Genomic DNA, 23285 nt, shown 5'->3' on the forward strand with positions numbered 1-23285 from the left:
GGCCCGGGCTGAACCCCCTATCCGCCCGCTCCACCCCCCCCCCGCGCGCGCACACACACACACACACACACACACAGAGCAAATCCCACGAGCACAGAGAGGCTGCCCCGAGCCGCAGGGGCCTGGGGAAAAGCAGTTACCCCGGGGAAGCGGAGGGAGCGCCCGGGGAGGCGCGGGCCGCGGCCGCAGAAGGAGGGGAAGCGGTCGCCGGAGCGAAGGGGGGCCCAGGGTGCGCGCCGGGGGCGGGGGGCCAGGGCGGGCGCCTCACACACTCACTCACACTCACCATGTAGAGGGTGAAGGGCAGGCCGAGCAGGAAGAGCCACAGGTAGAGGTGCAGCGCGTTCACGAAGGTGGCCTGGTGCGGGTCGTAGTACCAGCCGCCGCTGAGCGCGGCCCACACCCCCTGCCGGAGGATCTGCAGCGTCTGCGACCCCATCCCCGCCCGGCGCCGCCGCCGCCGCCGCCGCCGCCGCCGCCGCCGGCCCCGCCGCCGCCCCCGCCCCGGCCCCAGCGCGGCCTCGTCGCCCGGAGCCGCCGCCGCCGCCGCCGCCCCTCGCCTAGCCCCCGCCCGAGCGCCGGGACAGCGGGCTGGCGCCGCGGCGGTCGCTAGAGCTGCAGCAGCAGCAGCCGGAGGAGGAGGAAGAGGAGGAGGAGACCGAGGAGGAGGAGGAGGCGGCGGCGGTGAGCGGCGGGGCGGAGGAGCGCGAGGAGGAGGAGGAGGAGGAGACCGGCCTCCGGGACGCCGCCGCCATCTTGTGTCCTAACACCCGGAGTCGGAGCGCGTCCCGCGCCCACCAGCGCCGCCGCCGCCGCCGCCGCCGCTTCTGGCCGCGACCCCCGTCGGCCGCTCGCCTGAGCTGGGCGTTGCGGGCGACCCGGCGCCCGGGAGGGACGCGGAGGAAGCCGCGCCCCCTCCGGCTCCTCCTCTCCGGCCCTCTCCCTCCGCCCCCCTCAGCGGGTCTCCGCGGGACCGCGCTTTTGGGGCCGCGGGTGCGCGCTTTGCTCCGGGCACGCGGGCGCCTCCTGCCGGCGGCCTGGCAGAAGCGCACCGCGGATGGCGCGACCCCGCGGGGGCGGCGGCGGCGGCGGCGGCGGCGGAGGGCCGGTGTGGTCCCGTTAAGGAAGCCCATTCCTTTGGTGGCAGACGCATCTGGCCAGTGCACCTTCCAGCTCTTCACCAGAAGAAACCAGCAAACCTGCAGAAAGCGCATCCTGACCGACCTTTAGGATATTTGTTAAAGGCCTATTAACAATCAAAGATGAGATCTGAGATAGTCTCTGAGTGCCTAGAAGGATGAGCTGGGGCGGATGACATCCTCGAAGAGTCACTAGTGCGTCCCATTTGAGCAGGAACCAGGTCAGCCCTGGGAATGGGGCCAGAAGCAACTCGGGTGTGAAAAAGGGCCCCACCCAAGATGGGGAGACATCAATTAATAGTCATTTCAGGGATATGACAGGGTACAGCGGTCTTGTTCTTTGTGCACAGTGACTTTAGTTTTTAATGTGCTGTAACTTGTAGCCATTTTTATCCGTGGGCCAATATAAACAGGAGTGAAAGATTAGTTATGGCTCCACCCCAATTTACAATAGGGACTTCTACATCGCTTTTTATAGCTGTAAAAACTGGGAATAAGTCTTGGCTCCGCGTAATGTTCGCCAGACATAGCTGATTTCATTTATTTTTTGGCGGGGGGGGCGGGGAGCGGTTGTAGGGCTTGAACTCAGGGCCTGGGCGCTCCCTGAGCCTTTTCACTCAAGGCTAGCACTCTACCATCTTGAGCCACAGTACCACTTCCAGTTTTCTGGAATTGGAGATGAGTCTCATGGACTTAACTTCCCCCAGCTGGTTTCAAACTGTGATTCTCAGATCTCAGCCTCCTGATGACTAACTAGGATTACAGGCGTGAGCCATCCGCATCTGGCTATACCCCCTCTCTTTAATACCCACTGTTTAGCAGCTACCAAATATCAACCAGTGAACTAAAGTCCTTTAGTTGCCTTTTGCAAATATTTTCCCCAATGTCATAATGAAGAAGACAGAGGACAGAAGCAGCTCAGTAACCGGCCTAGTCTCCTGTTACAAATACGTGCCATAATTACCATATAAAGAAAATAAGGTTTATTTTGGCCACATTTGTAGATATTCCAGGCTCACTGAGTGATTTTTTAAAATTTTAGTTTGAGTTTATTACAGAAGTAAAAGTTCTCTCTATTCTCAAATTAACATTGGTATAATCAATGAGGGAAGCCAGTGCCCCAATAAAGCTGGTGGCATGTTAAGAAAGTAGTGAGAAACCCTTGCCTTATTTCCAGATGCATGCTGCCTTGTTTCTTTCCACATCCATTTCATTTGACCTCAGTAACACATGTGAGGCAGCAGAGAAGCAGCCCTCCTTTTATGAGTGACACAGAACCCACACTAGAACTGATGACATCCAGGATCCCTTAAGTAATAAGCCCCTGACACCCCAAAACCTGTGGTCCTCCTCACTCACTCACTCTGTGAGCATATGTGTTTCTGCCAGTACTGGAGGTTGGACCCAGGACTTTGTGATTTTGCTTGGTTGTTTTGTTTTTTGCTCAAGGCTGGTACTCTACCACTTAGGCCTCCTCAACTTTCAGCTTTTTGCTGGTTAATTGGAGTTTCATGGGTTTGTCTGCCCCAGCTGGCTTGGAACCAGGTTCCTTAGAACTCAATCACCTGAGTAGTTAGGATTACTGGAATGAGCCACCAGCACCCAGCAGAAATGAGCTTTCTCAAAGTGTATTTTTAACAGTCTCCACTAGCCATTCAGGCAAGCATTTGAGCTAATCAGCAGCTTCTGGTTACCTGTGTTGAGTTGAAATGTATGAACAATTCTCAAAGTGAAGTTGGGGTGGTCAACACCAGAGTGCTTGCTAGAAATGCAAATTCTCAGACACTACTCCAGAGGAACTGATGCAAAGGGGGGACCCAAGAATGCTAAAGCACCTTCAAGGTAGTAACTACCACTTTAGAACACCACCCTCGACCTTATTCTGTCACAAGCACAAAACCATCTCCTTTCAGTAAAATACCGAGAAATGGAAATGTGTGAATGAATATTGGTCAAAACATATTTTTCAATATATGTCTAGGGGCAAAGTTAAGATCAAATAGTGCAGTGTTGCAGTTAAAATAGTAACTTGCAGCTTGATCACAGGCAAAGTATTGTCAACTTTTTGTTTGTTTCTCCCAAAGGAGACAGGAAAGCTCTCTGTGGAGATTTTGGAAGTGATCCCAAGCTTTCCAACACAAAGGAAGATGTAAACAAGGATAAAATTCCAAGACCACATCAGTTTCCATACCAGCAAACATCTACTGTGGTTTCCTATGAAAAGATGAACTGTAGAAAGAGTGCAGTAGACTGGGAAAAATGGAGACTAGAACTAGATGCAGCTGGTGTGATGAACATTCAATCAGAAGACAGTATCTGGAGAATATAGAATCAGCCGCAGGCCAGGAAGGCAGCCTGCATCAAGCTGGTTTGACATAGAATGTGGGTGTTGTAAGCCAAGGACAGCTGGAACACAGCCTTGGGAACTCCAGGAGCAAGCACAAATGGGGAGCTCGTGGCAAGCTTTGAGAAAATGTGTTGCTTAGAGTGAGGCATTAGCCTCAGTGCTGAGTTTTCCAGGCCCAAATTCAGCTGTTGTACGGGACAAGCTTTGGGGACTGGAGAGAACAAAACAAGTAGCTAAAGTCCAGATCTGGGAGCTGGAGGAACAGAGCTAGACAAAGAAAACAAGAGCTTGATACTTAGAACTGTAGCAACATTTCACACTGAGCATAGTCGCCTTATGTTATGGTTCCTGAGAGTTAGTATAGATAGAATTGAATTCCTCAGTGTGGCTGGGCTGGAGCCCAGAGTTTAGACATGGGAGTCCGTGGAACAGCCCGTCAGTGAAAAAGCCAGCAAAATGTGTAGGGTGTGAAGGTTAAAAAGGGAGTTGCCAACGACATCTTTCACTCTGGACTGCCAGGAGCATTTTAGAAAAATGCTAATTTATGAATTTAGCCATTGAAAGACCTCAGAGTAAAGGCTGACCTTTCCACTCAGTCATTGGAGGTCAGAGAGAAGCCTACATGCTTTATTACATCTACAGCTTTCAAAATGCCTGTGAGTTCTGTCACAAGCTTCTCATTTTATAAACAGGGTGCCAAGACCCAGAGGGGTTGAGTGGTTTGCCCCCAGTCACATACCCTGCCATACTCATAGTCTAAGAGCAGGACAAACACTAGAAGATCCAATTTGCTAAGTGTTAACTCTCTTAGCCAGGCATAAAAGCCATTAATAATGTTACACTTAGCATGTCAGAGTTAGCAGCCGTGACATACTATCAAACCACTACCTGACATTTGCTCATCTTTCAGCTAATCCTATTTAAATTACATTTCTTGACTGGCTCATGAGCCCCTTGAGAACTGGGAATACTTGGCAGCAGATGTTCTGTCCTGCTTGAAAGGGACAAAGCAGAGTGCACCCAGCCTTCTAATGACCCATCCAAGTCCACTGGGAGCACCTGCTTATACAGCACAGCATCATCAGTGATGTGTGTGATAGTCATCTACTTTAGACATTAGGGCCCACATGGATTGCCAGTGATCTGAATGCCACAAGTGTTCTGGGCCCTCATCTTCCCACCTCTCATGATCTACACCCCCATAGTCCTCCTCTATGTTGTCAAATCAGCAATTCAAGGTGGATGCCCTTATTAACACAATACAATACCCACCCCCCCCCATTGCTTCCAATCTCCCCTCTGCAAAACCACCTTCCACTGGCAAATTAATCCCCCCAATCCACTTTTCCTAAAAGCCTTTAATTCCCTTCAGTTGCTGAGAAGAGTAAAGATTTACTCCTTAGCCAAGCATTCAAACTCTCCCCAAACTTGAGTTTTTCATTTTCTTGAACTTTGCTATCTCTACTCCCAACACAAAACCCTTTTATTAGTATCAGCACACCTAGTTACTATTTTTATCAGCCCACCTGCTCATTAATTCTGCTTCTGTGCTCTTATAGCCACCAAATGCCTTCCCTAGAAAATCTTACCCTTCCATCTGCCTGCTAAAATACAGGATGACTGGTCCAAACTCATTCATCAATTTTTTTTCTAATAGCCCAGCACCCTCACGTGTCCCACTCATTTAGCACTTAACTGTGAGCTGCTTAATATCCATCCGACTGAACTGTGCATTCCTTAAGAATAAGGCATTTCTCCACATACTCTGGGTTCCTAGCAGCAAGCCATTAAGATCACTTGACACAGTTCAGAGAAATTGAAGGAAGCATAGGTACCAATGACTTTCCTATTAGACATTTAAATCTATTTCAGCATTTGTTTGGTAGCTCTATAACATGAATGTGGTATCGGTGTTTGAACTCAAGGCCTTGGGCTTATTAGGCAAGCGTTCTACCATTTGAGCCAAACTCCTTTATTGCTCTCTTTTAGGATAGTTTCAAATTCTCCTCCTCCCCCCACATCAGTGTGGACCACAATTGTATTTGTGCTTTCCCTGTAGCTGGGATGACAAATGTATGCTATCATGCACAGTTTTCCTGGGTTGAGATGAAGGTGTCACAAAAGTGTTTGCCCCATTGAACCTGGATCCTGCCAATCTCACCTTCCCAAATAAATAGGATTACAGATGTGAGCTACCACGTCCAGCCAGTTCTTCACCATTTAAAAGCATTCTGCCAGTCTGGAAGAGAGGGAAAGACGAATTAAAAATGATCAGAATTTGAAAGAGAATGGAAGTACCTAGAATAGTACTCCCTGACTCTCTTTTGAACCACTTGCTATGTGCTACTTTATATCGCATTATGAAAATAAATATCAAAAGAGGAGTGGGGAGGAAACATATAATCATATAATCTAACTATAAAATCTTATATATAATCTTAACTATAAAATACCAGTATCTGGACATGGAGCAAAAATAAAAAGTTTATTATTACCTAGGAGAAGGTCCAACCCTCCTTGGAAACAGTTCAATATTTTTTAAATACTAATTCCATATGATAAATATTTTGAAACATGTTTTTATTGAATGTGAGTAGTTCAATAATTCTTGTTATGGTTTGATGTCATCCTAACAGTATCTTTTGTTCTATCTCAAAAAGCAAATTGACTTTTCTTAAAATTACACACACTTTCAGGGCAGAGCAATAAAACAAAAGGAGAAGTATGTAAAATATTGCAAAATTCCCCAAATATTGGAAATTCCCAACTGAGAAGTAATATGCATACACATTGTTTTCTATCTTTTGGCCCTGGGAGACTCTTCTATGTTAGTTTGGTGTATAATGTATGGAAATCACATCTGTAAGGCTACATGAGATTTTATTTACCTTTCTATTTCAGCCAGGATAGTGCAATTCCAGCAAGACTTACTTGGCCTGATGTGAGAAGGTGATTGTCTCTTAATAACTACCAGTGCTTAGTCAATAGTCATGCAGAAATGAAAGAGCTGTCACCTTTAGAGGCTAGATATCTGACAAGGAAAGCCAGGAATGTTCCTTGGTGACAGCAGTGTTCGTGAAAAGACCATAGGGTAGAGAGTCAGATGACCCCTGTGATCAACCCACCTTCGGCTACATTCTAAACTATTCCTAGCCACAAGTGAGGAGATGTAAGCAGGACTGAAAAATCCCAGGGACTCAATGTTAAAGACTCATTGCATTTCATTTTGATGGCTGTAGCTTTTTTTCTATAAGCAAAAATGAAAATTTCCAAATGATGTAATGAAAAAAAAAAACATTATTCCCTTGGAAATTTTTTCACAGCTTTATGGAAACTTTGACCATACGTGAGAATGCGTGTCTTAGTTTTGCTTATTCATTTGGTTTGGGGTTTGGGTTTTTGTTTTGATTTCCCTATTTGTCACTGGGTTCAATGGCCATTAGTGTGTTTTGCTTTTGTCCATTTGTTTTGTTTTTGTGGTACTGGGGTTAAACTTAAGAGCCTTGTACATGCTAAGCAAACTCTCTACCACTGAGCTATATAGCCTCCAGAATCATGCTTACATTTTGAAGCCTGACATTAACTTTTTGGGCATTTACTTGGGCCAGTCTCTTTACCATTTTGCACCTAACTAGTCTTTTAAGCCAGCACTTAAAAATATATTCATATTTTTATCTGAGAAAAACAGAAAATAAAGCCAACAATTAGCTAACAGGCCTATTATCCAATAACAACAACAGTGGACATGTGATATCTTTGTTCTCAGCTTCTATACCACCTCTCCCCTTCAGCTTTGTACTGTACTCTCATTGGAATCCAGGGTCTGATTTGGAAAAGTTTTATGTCAACACATGCCATGTGCTTTGGCAGTTTGCTAAGTCTGAGAAATTTCAGGAGACATTTTTTCCTTCTGACTTACCCATGTGTTTTACTTAGATTCTTGGAAACATTCTTAGTGCTACATGGGTATTAGCCTGCAGCTGCAAGAAACAGAAAATTTGATTACAACTCACATAAACAATAAGGAAAAGTAGCACTTCATATAACTGGAAATCTAGAAGGCAAGCTGTCTTTCGGGACAGTTTAATTGAGTAGCTCTGGATCTGTGTTAGTTTTGACCTTGGAATGCTTTCTTCATGGAGACAAAATGACTATTGCTCTCCCTGTTTTCACCGAGAGATGCCACTGACTGGAAATTCACCCGAAATGTTTTTCTTAAGAACCTCCAACAAACTTGTGGTCCCTGTCTAATTTTGCCCAGGTGTCCTCTGAATCATTAATTGATTCTGGCCTGGGTTCCCAAACCAATTACTGGAATCACCTTTAGGCCACTCAGTTCCAGATGTGGACAGAGGTACAGTGAATGTGGTAGGAGAGGCAAATGCCTGATTTAAACTGGACTATGTTAGAATCTGAGAAGAATAGATCTCAGACAGACAACCAACCACACATATAGATTCATAAACATGGTTTTCACATATACATATATAATTGCATATACACATATACTTGAAACAATTTTGAACTATTATTTTTTCTTATTTTTAACTTCAATTTTTTAAGTTTTAATAAGCAATAGCTCCACATAATTCAGCATTCAATAAACACTATAGAAATGGTACCTAATTGGCTCAGTGGTAGAGTGCTTGCCTTGCATGCATGAGGCCCTGGGTTCAATTCCTCAGCACCACATAAGCAAAAAGAAAAAAGCTGGAAGTGGCACTGTGGCTCAAGTGGTAGAGCACTAGCCTTGAGCTGAAGAGCTGAGGGACAGTGCCCAGGTCCAGAGTTCAGGCCCCATGACCGGATCCAAAAAAAAAAAAAAGAAATGGTACCTAATATGATATCTCTCCACTACAGACTCCAACCATACAGATATTTAATATAAACATATGTAAGGAAAAACATACAATTAAACATACATATATGAAAAGCTTCATATATTTATTGTGCTGTATTATACTGTAGATAAGTGCCACAATTATGTAATGCCCATGGATGATGAGCACTTAATTAGCTGATAATACATGAAAAACTGGTACAAGATGTGTGGAAATGGAACTAGATAACAAGGGGAGTTGGGATAGACGGTGATGTGGAGACTTGAAAATGATGCTAAATGTCTGAAAAGGAGAGCATATAAAATTAAGAAGACAGTCAAATATTCAATGTACTATGTTAAAATAGAACCATGTAACCTAAGGGATGGGTGTGGTTAGAATAGCTGCAGGGAGAGAAGATGGAAGAGGTGACACACTGATCAAGATGCACTGTACTCAAGCATGGACATGTTGAATTGAAACCTCTTGATACAACTCTTAAAGTCCCTGATTCAGGGACAGGGAGTATATCTCAGTGATAGAGTGATTGCCTAGATGGTGTTATGTCTCTAGCCTGAAGAAAAACCAAAACATTGGTATAATGGATAATATCAGATCTATTTAACTTTGTAATTTGAGATTTTTGTTTGTTTGTTTGTTTTTGGTTGTGGGGCCTGAACTCTGGGCTGGGCACTGTACCTCAGCTCTTCAGCTCAAGGCATGTACTCAACCACTTGAGCCACAGCATCACTTCCAGCTTTTTCTGTTTATGTGGTGCTGAGGAATTGAACCCAGGGCCTCATGCATGCAGGGTAAGCACTCTACCACTGGGCCACCTTCCCAGCCCTGTTTGGTTTTTTTAAAACTGTATTATATTTTTGTCTTTTCATTTTTGGTACTGGGCATCAAACCCAGGACATTGGACTTGCTAGACAAGTGCTTTGTCACTGAGCTATCCCAGCCCTTTTTTTTGTAATTTGGAAACTATCCCTCTGACATACAAATTCCTTCAAGTTCAGTTAGTGCTACACCACTGCTGCAGCATCTTATCCTTCTGCTAGCAAGGTCTGAAAACACTGGTTTCAGAAAAACCTCACCAGCTGAACTTGTCAGATTTTTGGGTCTTTGATCATCAAAAACTGATACCTCAGAGTAGCTTTAATTATAATTCCTTCTTTTGTGAATGAGACTGAGCCATTTTCACATGCTGAGATACCATTTGTCCATCCACCCTCAGGCTATGCCTGTTCATATTCATTGTCTCTTTTTCTATTGTACTGTTATCTTTTTTTTGGGGGGGGGGCAGTCCTGGGGCTTGAACTTAGGACCTGGGCACCATTCCTGAGCATCTTTTGCTCAAGGCTAGCACTCTACCACTTGAGCCACAGTACCACTTCTGAGTTTTTCTGTTTATGCAGTACTGAGGAATCAAACCCAGGACTTCATGCATGTTAGACAAGCACTCAGACAGGGTTTTAGGGAAATTAGTCTTTGGTCTGTAACTGAGCTGCAAATATTTCCATCTTTTAAACCTGCTTACAGTGTTTTTTTTTCCTTGCAGAATTTTAAGAGATTGAATATGTCAACTTTGTATTACTGCTTAAGTTCAAATGCTTTTGTTTTTGGATACAACTAGGCTTTGAACTCAAGGCTTCATCCTTGCTCAGTTTGCTTGCTCAGCTAGCATCATGCCTCCAGCTTGACTTTTTTTGCTAATTATTTTGGAGAGAGAATCTCACAGATTTTTTTTTTTCTGTTCTGACTAGTTTCAAATTTTGATCCTCTGGAACTCAGATTCTTGAATAACTAGGATTACAGATGTGATCCACCAACACCCAGATAACAGAAATTTGTTCAGTTGCTCTTTTTTCCCCCTCCATAGTACTTATTATAGGCAGGGGATCTACTGCTGAGAAATGCCTGCAGCCCTTAACTGATATGTTAAAACATAAAAATTGTACATATTAATGGGGTACTGTGTGATGTCTTGATATACGTATGCATTTTGTAATGTTTACATCAGGCTAAGCATATCTATCTCCTAAAATATACATCATTTACTTAAGGTGAAAACAATTCAAAATTTGTCTTTTAAAAATATATAGTACATTATTTTTACCTATATTCACCATCCTGTGCATTGGCACACCAAAACTTGTTATTCCAAACTGCCTTTTCTAGTTTTTTTGATACCATTGATCAAACTTGCCCCATCTCTCCCTCACTTTGAATGAGAATGTATGGTACTTTTCTTCTTGTGCCTGGTTTGGTTCCTTTAACATAATCATACCCAGTTCCATCCAAGTTGTTACAAATGATAGAATTCCATTCTCTTATTTCATGTATGTGTGTGTGTGTGTGTGTGTGTATATATATATATATATATATATATACATATATATATATATATATATTTGTTGTTGTTGTAGTTGTTACTGTTGTTGGTCATGGGACTTGAACTGTGGGCTTGGTACTGTTCCTGTGCTCTTCAGCTCAAGGCGAGCGCTCTACCACTTGAACCACAGCGCCACTTCCAGTTTTCTAGTGGTTTATTGGAGATAAGAGTCTCACAGACTTTCCTGCCTGGGCTCACTTTGAACCATGATCCTCAGATCTCAGTCTCCTGAATAACTAGGATTACAGGCATGAGCCACCAGCGCCCAGCTTTCATGTACATTTTCTTTATGTATTCATCAGCTGATGGACACTTAGGTTGATTCCACTGCATGGCCATTAGGAAGAGTGCTGCAGTATACATAGGAGTTCTGATAACCCTTGGATATATTGATTTCATTATCTCTGAATCTATGCCCAGGCCTGGATCATTTGGTAATTCTGTTTTTAATTTTTTTTTTGAGAAACCTTCATACTGTTTTCTATATTGGCAATACTAATTTACATTCCCACAACAGTGGGTAAGGATTCTTCTTTCTTCTCATCCTTACAGGTACTTGTTAATAATAGCCATTCTTGTTGGATAAGATGACATCTCATGATGGTTTTGATGTACATTCCTGTGATAGCAAATGACATTACCATTTTCATATACCTACTGGTGATTTGTATATTTTCTTTTGAGAAATATGTTTAACTCTATTTAAATAGTTTAATCACTAGGGTTTTGTTTTGTTTTTCATTTTTATATGTCCTAGATAATAACCTCTATCACATGTATTGACAGAAAATATTTTCTCTTTTTCTGTGGGTTGCTTCCTTTGTTGTACACATTCTTTTCAGTTTGCTATAATCCTATTTGCCCAAATTTGCTTTTGTTTCTTGTGCTTTTGAGGTCCTATCCAAAAAACCCATTGCCCATTCCAGTCCTAAAACATGTTTCCATGTTCAATGTGATCATTGCCGGCGCCTTTCCCACTTAGGGTGAGTAGTTATTTTAGTTTCTTCTAAAACTACCGTGCTGTTCATTATATATATGTGCATATTATATCGCCTTAGAATTTATCCTGTGTAGCTATAAGGACTAAGTTCAACTTAACTTTCCCCTAGAAGATTGACTTTTATCTTATACTATTACATGGGTAGCCCCCTTATTTTTGTGACACTCGAGATTTTGCAAGTGTTTGCTGCAGATTTTCTTTTTTTTTTTTTTGTCGGTCGTGGGGCTTGAACTCTGGGCCTGGGCGCTGTCCTTCAGCTCTTCAGCTCAAGGCGAGCACTCTACCACTTGAGCTACAGCGCCACTTCCGGTTTTCTGGTGGTTTATTGGAGATAGGAGTCTCACGCTCTCTCCTGCCCGGGCTGGCTTTGAACTGCGATCCTCAGATCTCAGCCTCCTGAGTAGCTAGGATTACAGGCGTGAGCCACCAGCGCCCGGCTTGCAGATTTTCTTTTTAAAGTCCAAGTTAGCTTTGACTTTAATTACAAAATGAGGATGGAGGTTGGCTGGAGGGTACTTGGTTAGCACACACAGGGCACTGGATTCAAGCTCCAGTACCACAATTCACACACAACACTTTAGAACTTTTTTTGTGTATGTGTGTGTGTGCTATTCCTGGGGCCAGAACTCAGGGCCTAGGTACTGTCCATGAGCTTTTGTGCTCAAGACTAGCACTCTACCCCTTGAGCCACAGTTCCATTTCTGGCTTTTTAAGTGCTTACTTGGAGGTAAAGTCTCACGGACTTTCCTGTCTGGGCTGGCTTGAAACCATGATCCTCAGATCTCAACCTCCTGAATAGCTAATATTACAGGTGTGAGCCACTGGTGCCTGCAGAACTTTTTATTTTATTTTTGTTGCCTTTTTTTTTTTTTTTGTCTGTCATGGTGCTTGAACTCTGGGCCTGGGCACTGTCCCTCAGCTCTTCAGCTCAAGGTGAGCGCTCTACTACTTGACCCACAGTACCACTTCCAGTTTTCTGAGTGCATTGGAGATGAGTCTCACGGCCTTTACTGCCTGGGCTGGCTTTGAACTGCGATCCTCAGATCTCAGCTTCCTGAACAGCTAGGATTACAGGCGTGAGCCACCATTTTGATTTTTGGTTTCTGAGACAGAGTCTCACTTTGTAGCTCAGGCTATCTAGAAATCACTTCTTGAGCCTCAGCTTCCTGCATACTGGGATTACAAGCATGCACTACTCTGCCCTAAGAGTCTCTTGTTATATTTTGGAATTGGGAAAGAGGATAGGGCAAATGGCCTTGAAATTTTTACAAAGAATAGTGTTTATTTCATTTTCATAACTATAAAAACATTTATATAACATACAAATTACCAAAATGATAAGTTTAATGATGTTTGTTTTAGTGACGTAAGTCATTTAAAAGAGGCATGTTTAAGCTGTCACTCCTGTAATATAGCTATTCAAAAGGCTGAGATCTGATGATCACAGTTTGAAACTAGCCCATGCAATTAACCACCATCTCCAATTAACCACCGAAAAGTCAAAAGTGGAACTGTGGTTTAAGTAGTAGAGTGCTAAAATGCAAGTAGTAGAGTGCAAAAATGCTCAGGGGTCCTGAATTCAAGCCCTAGGACCAACAGAAACAAAACAAGCAGGCCTATTTAAAGTTTTACTTACTAGCTTCAGTTCTTTTTTGTTGTTGTTTTTTAATCATTGCTGCTGCTCTATTACTTGAGCTACACCAGCACATCCGCATCAACTATTTTGCAATATGGAATGCTGGATCTCTTTCACGCTCGTATAGGCCTGGGGAGGTAGCTTGCTCTGGTTACTGCTGAGTCCTTGGTCTCTATCAAGAGGCACCCACTAAGACAAGGGATGAAACCCTCTTCAAAGCTACCCAGAAAAGGAGCCCAGCAGCAAAGACAGAATATTTTAGTTCTCTTAAACTGTGGATTTCAGCAGTGGAACTGACCAAATCCAGATACCCAAGGATACTCTGTGTGGTTCCCTTTTGCTGTAAGGAAAATGTAATAGACATTGTCATTTTCTAGTGGGATAAGAGCTGAATTTGTCCATTACAACAGGATGTCATGGTCACTGCTGAGCAAAAATCTTTTGACAAGTACAAACAGACTTCTGTGGTGCTGCCACATCACATTATCACTGTTTGTTTACTTTTCTGTCTTTCCCAGGAGACAGGCAGTTCTTTAGAAGCTCTTTGTTCTCTTTGAATCCTTATTGCTTAATACACATCATCCCTCTCTCTTGGAATGTGTTTATTGATTGCTTGCTCTCTTTCTCTTACGTATGTAGCCAACTTATATATTCCCCTTTTTCTTTGTCTATTATCTCTTTCCTTCCTTCCTTCCTTCCTTCCTTCTCTTTCTTTCTTTCTTTCTTTTTCTTTTTTTCCTGTGTTGGTCCTGGGGCTTGAACTCAGGGCCTAAGTGCTGTCCTTGAGTTTTTTTGCTCAAAGCTGGTGCTCTATCATTTGACCCACAGCCTCCTTTTTGGATGTGTGTGTGTGTGTGTTTGTGTGTGTGTGTGTGTTTAATTGGAGATAAGAGTCTCACTGTGTGTGTGTGTGTGTGTGTGTGTGTGTGTGTGTGTGTGTGTGTGTGTGTGTGTGTTTAATTGGAGATAAGAGTCTCACAGACTTTCCTGTCTGAGCTGGCTTCCAACCTGGGTCCTTAGATCTTAGCCCCATGAGTAGCTAGAATTACAGGCATGAGACATCAGTGCTTGGCTATACCTCCTTTCTTTAATGCCCACTGTGTGTTTAGCCTCTACCAAATGGCAATCACTGAACTAAAGCCCTTTACATATGTTGCCTTTTGCAAATATTTTCCCCAATGTCAAAATGAAAAAGATAGAGGACAGAAGCTCAGTAACTGGCCAAGTCTTCTGTTGCTGTAGCAAATGCATATCATAATTAACATAGAAAGAAAATAAGGTTTATTTTGGCCATATTTGTAGATATTCCCATTGATGATTGGTTGGTCCAGTTGCTTTGGGCATGTAAGATTGTATGCCAGAGCAAAGCTGCTCACCTCATGTCCATGAAGCAAAACACAATGAGGGTAGGGTTGGCACTCTACTGACCCTGCCATGAGCAAAACTGCAGGACCTAAAGACTATCCACTGGCCTCACCTTTTAAAGGTTCCACCACCTCCACATAGAACCACTTGATGACTGAGTCTTTAACATGTGGCCTTTGGGGAACATTCAAGATCCAAACTATAGCATGTAGATACTAAGAGACAGGAGCAAAACTGGAATGCTAGTTGGCCCACAGTTCCTAACAGTTACATGAAATTATTTCTCTCCAGCGTGTTGAGAAGGAAATTCATTCTGCTTAAAACAACTATAGTATTTACACATTGTCTTCAGAAAATAGCATAATTTACCCCATGGGATATAGGTTTTGTTTTGTGATTGCAGTTATTTATCTAAGAAAATACTTTAATGTTCTTATTTGAGTAATCCAACTCCCACTCATCCAGAGCAATCCAAGAAAAACAAACAAAAGGATACACTGGTTTGTATAAGAAAGATATAGGCCAGGCACTGGTGGCTCATGCCTATTAACTTAGCTGCTCAGGAGGCTGAGATCTGTCTGAGGATCCCAGTTTGAAGCCAGCCCAGACAGGAGACTCATTTCCTGAGACTCTCATCTCCAATTAACCACCAGAAAACTGCAAGTAGAGCTGTGGCTCAAAGTGGTAGAGCAATAGCCTTGAGCAAAAAGCTCAGTACCAGCACAACCATGTTTATTATAGCATTGTTTACCATAGCCAATATATAGAATCAACCCAGATGCCCTTCTGCAGATGAATGGATCAAGAAAATGTGGTATATATACACAATGGAATTCTATACTTCCATCAGAAAGAATGATTTTGTACCCATTCATAGGGAATTAGAAAAGACTTGAAAAAAATTATATTAAATGAAGTAAGCCAAACACAAAGAAACATAGATTGCATAGTTTTCCTGATTTATTGTAACTAGAATATGCCTATAAATCTACAAGTAAACACACCGGATGGTAAAAGACAAAAAAATACACTTGGACATAACAAATTATATAGGACTTTAGACATTCACACAGTAAGACCAAAGGAGGATATTCTTAGGAGAGGATAACAAAAGCTTAATAGCTATGCGCATACGATCATATAAAATGATATTTAGCAAAATGAACTCCAAGAAATGGAAACAAGAGGGTTTTTTTTGTTAGTTTGTTTTTTGTTGTTTTCTCCTTTGTCTCTTTTTTATTTTTGTACCATTTGTCTTGTATGTAAATTTATCTGTTTGGGAGAGGTAAGGGGGAGCACAGAAATAGAGGGACAAAGGGTAAACAAATTCAGCTGTGATACTAGACATTATGTTGGAAATGAACCATACACCAAGGGAAGAGGTGACACTGTTCAAAAAGAAATGTATTCATTACCTTATATAACTGTAATACCTCTGTACATCACCTTTGCAATAACAATAAAAATAAATAAAAAGCTCAGGGACATCTCCCAGGCTTGGAGTTCAAGCCCCATGACTAACCAAAAAAAGAAGGAGGAGGAGGTGGAGGAGGAGGAGGAGGAGGAGGAGGAGGAGGAGGAGGAGGAGGAGGAGGAGGAGGAGGAGGAGGAGGAGGAGGAGGAAAGAAAGAGAGAAAAGAAATAGGAATTTGAAAAATTTCTGTTCAAGAGACCACATTAAGGATCTGAAAGAAGGGAGAGAAATGTGAGAGGGCTAGGGATTCTGGCAACTTGGTAGACAGCTAAATCCTATGCAAGTTTATGGGTAGTGGAGCATTTCCTGTGGTGAAGAAGAATTGAGAAACTGAAAAATAACCCTGAACTGTCAGCAATAGTTTGTAAACCACAATAAACACATGTAAGAGATGTTTGTAAGGGAGGAAGAAAGAGGAATGATATCTGACCTGACACAGAGTTGTCCTGGAGTGGAGGAGGTAGAAAATACAGCATCCAAAAGCAATGGTTTGGAGCAGTAAGGCAAATAGCACCCCAACCCACAGCTAACAAACAAAAGTCACTGTGAGGAGTGACTTTTTACCATAGGCTGTAGATGCAAGCAGAACTGGCTTCTAAAAGTTCATGGATATAGGGATGTCTGGGTTATGGTATCATAGGTTTATTTTTATTATTATTATCTTTAGTTGCACAAAGGAGTTCCATTTAACAAAGAAGTTTATGAATATACTATCATTTTCTTCAGTCTGATTTTTAATTAAATACTTTGTTATGATAAAGGTGATTACAGAGGGATTACTATTTCTTAAGAATACAATATATTTGAGCAATGTCACTGCCTTCAACATTTTCACCCATCACTCGCTACCACAACTTCTCTCACTGTTCTTAATTTTGTATGATATAAATTGGATTTTTGCTGCCAATACTGCTTCCTTCTCCTTCTCTTCCTCCTCTTCTTCCTCTACCTCCTTCTCCTCCTTTTCCTCCTCTTTGCTCCTTCTCCTTCTTTTTCTTCTTTTCCTTTTCCCCTCCTTTTCTTTCTTTGATTGAACCCAGTTACAATTTGCTCAGCTCAATGAGATATTAATATCTATATCATATTCCATAACCTCAGCTCTGTTGTCAAACAAATAATTATAGGGTAGAGGGACTGTTGGGGCATTGTAGGATGTTTAGTAACATCTCAGTCCTCTATCCACTAAATGCCAATAGTGCTAACTTGTGAAAATAAAAAATGTCTTTAGACATTATCACATGTCCCTGAGGGGCAAAAATGCATCTCCTCCCCCCCCCATGGAGAATCCTTGGTGTGGCTCTTCATCTAGTATACATACACACCTGTGTTCTTGCTTCAGTATGTGCCCTTTTTGCATAATTGTGTTATATTTGGTTTAAAGTAGTCATACAAAGGGGTTCAATTCAAAAAGTCAGATTATGAGTACAATGCATCTTGATCATTGTCACCTCTTCCATCAGTTTCCCCTCTCTTTCCCAATCCTATCCATATGCTCAATTATATAGCTCAATGATTATATAATATAAATTGAACATAAAGATGTATTTGCCTACCCTTCCTATATCTAGTCATGTACCCCTTCTACTTACCCCTCCCTTTGCCAAAAACAAAAATATGTTTCATTTTCCTGGTATTCATTTCATTAAGTTGTTTATTAGTTGTTCAGAGAAGTTACTCCATTGGAATGCTCCTCTGAATACACCATCCTTTAGGCAGCTCAACATATGCCTTTTTTCCTGTAAGGGAAAAAAAACCCAATACATTATTTTGTAAATATGTCTCCTCAAACTATTTCCTGGGTTTCTAATATCACATTATGTCATACAACCTCTAATTTCTGGGAAGTGACAAGGAGTGATGTTACAAGGCCATATTTACATTACTGTACATACAGTTCCTGTAGTCTATATCTACAGACACAGGAACAGTAGCTAACCATAGCGACTCAGGAGACTAAGATCTAAGGATTGCTATTTAAATCCAGCTTGGGCAGGTAAGTCTGTGAGACTCTCCAGTAAAAGGCCAGAAGTGGAGCTGTTGCTCAAGTGGTAGAGTGCTAGCCTTGAGCGCAAAAACTCAGAGACAGTGCCCAGAGACAGGCCCTGAATTCAAGCCTCAGGACTGGCACACACCACCAAAAAAACCTAGTTTTAACAATATATACAAATAAGAATTAAGTGTTGGCTGTATAGCTGAGTGTGGTGACACACACTTATGTCCCAGCTATTTAGGAAACTGGGATAGGAGGAGTGTAGGAGGTTAAGACCAGCTTAGACCCTGGTCTTAAAAAAAATAACAAGTAGCCGGGTGCTGGTGGCTCACGCCTGTAATCCTAGCTACTCAGGAGGCTGAGATCTGAGGATCACAGTTCAAAGCCAGCCCGGGCAGGAAAGACTGTGAGACTCCTATCTCCAATAACCACCAGAAAACCGGAAGTGGCACTGTAGCTCAAGTGGTAGAGCGCTCGCCTTGAGCTGAAGAGCTGAGGGACAGCGCCCAGGCCCAGAGTTCAAGCCCCACGACCGACAAAAAAAAATAATAATAATAAAAAAAATAACAAGTTTGTTATACAACTTTTCCTTCTAAACAAAGGTCCATTACATTAGTATGTATTAAAGATGAGTAACCTAGCTTTGATACATGGCAGGAGCTCAAAGGATCTGAGCTGTAAACTACCAAACTTACATCCATCCAGAAGATTACATAATGACCCACATTCTCCACTGTTGTCTTTTGATGATAATCAAAATGGATAACAGTCACACAAGCAACACTGTCCTGGAAGAACTCACATTCAAACTGGTGAAATCCAATATTTTGCAGGAAATTAAGGAAGGACAATAACTTGTAAGCATGTCAACTATTATGGTTCCTGTTCACTCTCATAATCTTTTATTTTAGCACAGATGAAACTGATATATGTGTATGATTCCACTGGTAGCATATGACAATTTGACCCATCCTCCATGTTCCACAAGTATACCTACATATGAATAAATGAGGGACATTGTTTACTCTGTAAAGAATTCTAAATCTAATTTTAAATCTAATTTTTTGTTAATGATAAACTATTATGTGACATAGCTTACAAATTATTTCTACAATAGTGAAATGCAGTCTCTGTTTTTTTGGGAAAGCAGTAGGATTGGGATACAGATAGCCTGAGCTCATTTCTGAATTACAGTTCACTAACTATTGCTTTGAAAATCAAGTCTTAGAGATTCATAATAAAAAGAACTCCTTTCAGGCTCATTGAAAGGATTAAGAGTAATTGAAAGCAATGTGCTGTAAACTGCCGGACAAATGTCAATCATTGTTGCCACCTCCTATTTCCAAGAGCACCTTGCATAACTCCCCAAATTTATAGGATAGTGCTCTAGAGTGACTGCTATAATATAGCCCAATGAAAGAGATTTCACTGTGATGCAGTACACAAATTATTTTCTTAAGGTTATACCCAATTTCTCTAAACTGAGGTGAGCTGATATATTTTTCCAATTCAAATGTCAGGTCTACTTAAAGCTGTTGCAAAAAGAAAGGGATTATCCCTGCTCAGATTTCTCACTGCTCCCACAGAGTAAAACGGCAGCTGAGAGCCAAGATTCTCCAACACCAGTTCCTTTCTCAGCATTATAGACCAGTATCCAGGTATCTAACCATTAAGCATTTCTTAAGTAGCAGCACACTGGCAAAGGCAACTGTTAGGGCTAGAGGAGTATGCTAAACTCTTTTTGATTATTTTTTTAACAATGAAAGTCACGAAGATAGACAAATATGCCGAGTTGACTCATACTCCTTAATATAGAGTTAATCATCTTGATGATGGCATTCACCATGACTGTGCTAAAGCAGGTGACCTGTGCTGTCAGCAGTGGGATTTGGAAGTGCTAACACAATGTGGATCATTACGTCCTATATGGAGGGGAAAGTTGACCGAAAGCCTAGTTGCAAGAGCCTAATGATTTTAACTAATAGGAAAATTTGATTCAATAGAATTCATTAGTCAAGTAGAAGGAAAACTAGGAGTGGTATATAAGGGTGGAGAGCCCAGGCAGGAAGCATATAGAGAAATGCCCTGAGAGACTGGAAATTGGCACTCTTGTAAATCTGATTACCTAGGACTGAAACTGGGGGAGCCATAGGGAAAGAGGCTGGAGGTACTTCCACAGGCATCCCAGCCATGTTCTCCTCTTATCAAGCAAACTCCACTTCCTGTCTTTGTGTTCCACTTTCTACATGCTCACTAGTGCTCCACCAGCAACTTTCCTTGCAGAAATGAGAGGCTTAACTTTTCCTGCTTGAATAGGAACTGGATGACAAAGATACCTCAGAATGTTTGTAACTCTTCTCTCTCTCTTGCGCTCCCTCTCCCTCTCTCTCTCTCTCTCTCTCTCTTCTCTCTCTCTCTCTCTCTCTCTCTCTCTCTCTCTCTCTCTCTCTCTCTCTCTCTCTCTCTCTCTCTCTCTCTCTCTCTCTCTCTCTCTCTCTCTCTCTCCATGAATATCTCCTACGCAAGACTGAAAAGCTGCTTATCTTTGCTTAAAACAAATCCAGGCTGCACACCCCTACCCCCCTACCTCACCTCTTCCATGATGCCTTCTTTGTCCTCTCCAGCACATACCAGTGGTGTTTTTGTTTGTTTTTTCTTTTTTTCTTTCTTGCAGTGCTGGAGATAGAATCCAGGATCTTTTTACACTGAACCACATACCCAGCTCCTAAGACTTTTTGTTTCTTTTTTTTTTTCAACACCTGAAACTTATGCCTAACACCAACAATGGACATAGTGATCTGTTTTTCTGTTTCCTGTGAGCCAATCCTTCTTTCTCAAACAGATTATAAACTCCTTGAGGATAGAAGCCACATCTTAAATTTCTTGGAATCATCTGCCTAATTCTATGATTTCGCAATGAGCACATTCAAAAGCCACTTAGCCTTTAGAATATCTCTATAATCTGAGAAAATTCAAGAAGACTTAGGCCAGTTTCTCAAGAGCATAACATCAAATCAGCTTTGCTGTTGGACTTATGTAAACCTCTGCTCTGGCTCTAGTGCCAATCTTGTACTTGTAGATGAAGTCCCTACAGCTCAGCCCTAGAATTAGATCTTTTTCCTTTCTCTTTCTTTCTTTCTTTTTCTTTTTCTTTTTTTGTGAACCTTGCTGATATCTTGTTTGTACTTTGTGGGTTAGATATTGTATTCTTGCTATTGTTAATCCTCTTAAGAACCCAAATCACACCCCTAACTTCACCCTTTACAGTGCAATCACTGCCCACTTCCCAGAGCTTCCAATTCTTATAGAGGCCTCTGTACTGTTGTGCTCAGTTGCCTTAGCTCATCCCTCACCCTTCCTGGCACTGATTAGCCAGCCTGCTTCTCAGTCTGATTCTTGCTGCCAAGACCTTCTGAGAAAGCCTGCCCTGCTCCTGGGATTCTGCCTGGCTTCTAAGTCATTTCTATTCTGCCATCCACCTGAGCTATCATTCTGAGATATATTTTCCTCTCAATGTAAGAGATATAGCAAACCCTCACAAAGCATTCATCAGTTAAGAAGATTTCAGCTCCTTTTTAAAAAATTATCTTTAAGGAGTTGTACAATGGGATTTCAATTCATTGTGCCAACTTAGGAGTGCAATACATCTTGATGAGTTTCATCCCTACCATCATTCTCCTCTACTCCATCTATCCCAACCTTACCCGGCCTCTCAAAGTTCCTGGTTCCGTTTTCACATATGTACATTGAGCATTATGACAGTATTCTTAATTTTATATTCTCCCTTTTCAGCCATTTAGCATTACTTCTAAGTCTCCCAAAGCTAAGCTTGGAATTTTCTTTAAATCTAAGGGGCTCTTAGAAATCGTTCACTCCAACCCTCTTATTTTATTCCTAGTCTCTACTACCCTACATTTATGCTTCTATTTAGAAGCTAGTGGCATAAGATTTTTGCTAATGATGGCTTTAGCAAGGAATTCTCTTTGTCTGTTGGTAAATTGCTATGATGCTAGAAGGTTCTATAGAAAGTCTCAGCTTAGTAATCAGTTACCATCAAAATGCATTTATCCATTGCTAAAATGAGACAGTTTCCTTCTGTGCCCCAGAAAGGAAGCACATGCGTACAAGTTTCTCTCTCTCTCCCTCTCCCTTTTCCTCCCCCTCCCTTCTTTCACAATGTGATCAGCCAGTTCTCTGTCTGGAACAATCAAAATACCTCCCAGCTGGAATGACAGCATCATTTTATTGATGCTGAAATGGGAGAGTGATAAAGCAAGTCTCAGCAGGCACAGCAGAAATGTGCAGTTTTTATGATTCATATTTCAAAAATGATGCCATGGGACCCCAAATGCAAAGTTTGTTAAGCATTGGTGAAAATGTCATTAAGGGCAGTGGCCTCAGCCTTCCCTGTGAAACTTTGGGGGAACAAAAAGCAACATCACAACCAGTTACCTCACTCATCCTGAGGTTGTACTAGACACTTGGCTTTTCCTATAGCCGTCACTTCAATATGCTTTATGCTTTGAGTGGTCTCAGAAAACTGTAATTATTTCCTGTGTTGTGATCTTGCTGTACAGCTTTGGAGTTATTAAAGAGAATTACAACAAAATAGCTGGCACTATATTTCATTTAGCGCTACCTCTCTGTGGGTACTATATTTGGTCACAATAGACAGAATGTCTGTTCCCCCACATTCATACGTTGAAGCCTAATCCTAAATTAGATGGCATTTGTGAGTTGGGAATTTTGGAGGGATTAGATCATGGAACCCTCACGCATGTAATTAGTGTCTTTACGAAAGTGATTTCAGAAAGTTCCCCGCCCCTTCTGCCATGTGAAGATGATTATATGATTGTCTATGAACCAGGGAGCAGGCCTTTACCAGACATAAGATCTGTGGGCACCTCATCTGAGATGTCTTGGCTACCAGAGCAGTAAGAAATAAATTTCTGTTGCTTTTAAGCATCTAGCTTATAGCATTTTTTGTTATAGCAGACCCAGTGTACTAAGGCAGCCTTGGCTTGTCTCTCTGATTTGCTCTCAGGTAGAAAACCCTTGAAAAATTTCCTTTCCTAGAGGTTTCCAGAAGCTCCCTTCCCGCTTCTTTGACTTCTTTTAC

General features: G+C 42.0%; 1 protein-coding gene and 1 long non-coding RNA gene across 8 annotated transcripts in view; both read right to left on the reverse strand.

Annotated features, from left to right (window-relative positions):
* Pcnx1 (pecanex 1) overlaps nucleotides 1-439 on the reverse strand; it is a 159643-nt gene extending 159204 nt beyond the window's left edge. For all 4 annotated transcript variants that reach the window (XM_070030966.1, XM_070030962.1, XM_070030959.1 and 1 more), the window contains exon 1: nucleotides 287-439. In XM_070030966.1, the coding sequence (XP_069887067.1) occupies nucleotides 287-439 (153 nt within the window). The remainder of the gene's footprint in view (nucleotides 1-286) is intronic.
* Nucleotides 440-5527: 5088 nt separating this feature from the next.
* LOC138832859 (uncharacterized) overlaps nucleotides 5528-23285 on the reverse strand; it is a 60023-nt gene continuing 42265 nt past the window's right edge. For all 4 annotated transcript variants that reach the window (XR_011373715.1, XR_011373713.1, XR_011373714.1 and 1 more), the window contains 3 exons: nucleotides 17766-17912; nucleotides 7406-7466; nucleotides 5528-5725 (listed from right to left, as the gene is read on the reverse strand). This is a non-coding gene — a long non-coding RNA (uncharacterized lncRNA). The remainder of the gene's footprint in view (nucleotides 5726-7405; nucleotides 7467-17765; nucleotides 17913-23285) is intronic.

Source organism: Dipodomys merriami, unplaced genomic scaffold (assembly GCF_024711535.1).
Source record: "Dipodomys merriami isolate MVZ:Mamm:240054 unplaced genomic scaffold, mDipMer1.0.p SCAF_1, whole genome shotgun sequence".
Taxonomy (NCBI): Eukaryota; Metazoa; Chordata; class Mammalia; order Rodentia; family Heteromyidae; genus Dipodomys; species Dipodomys merriami.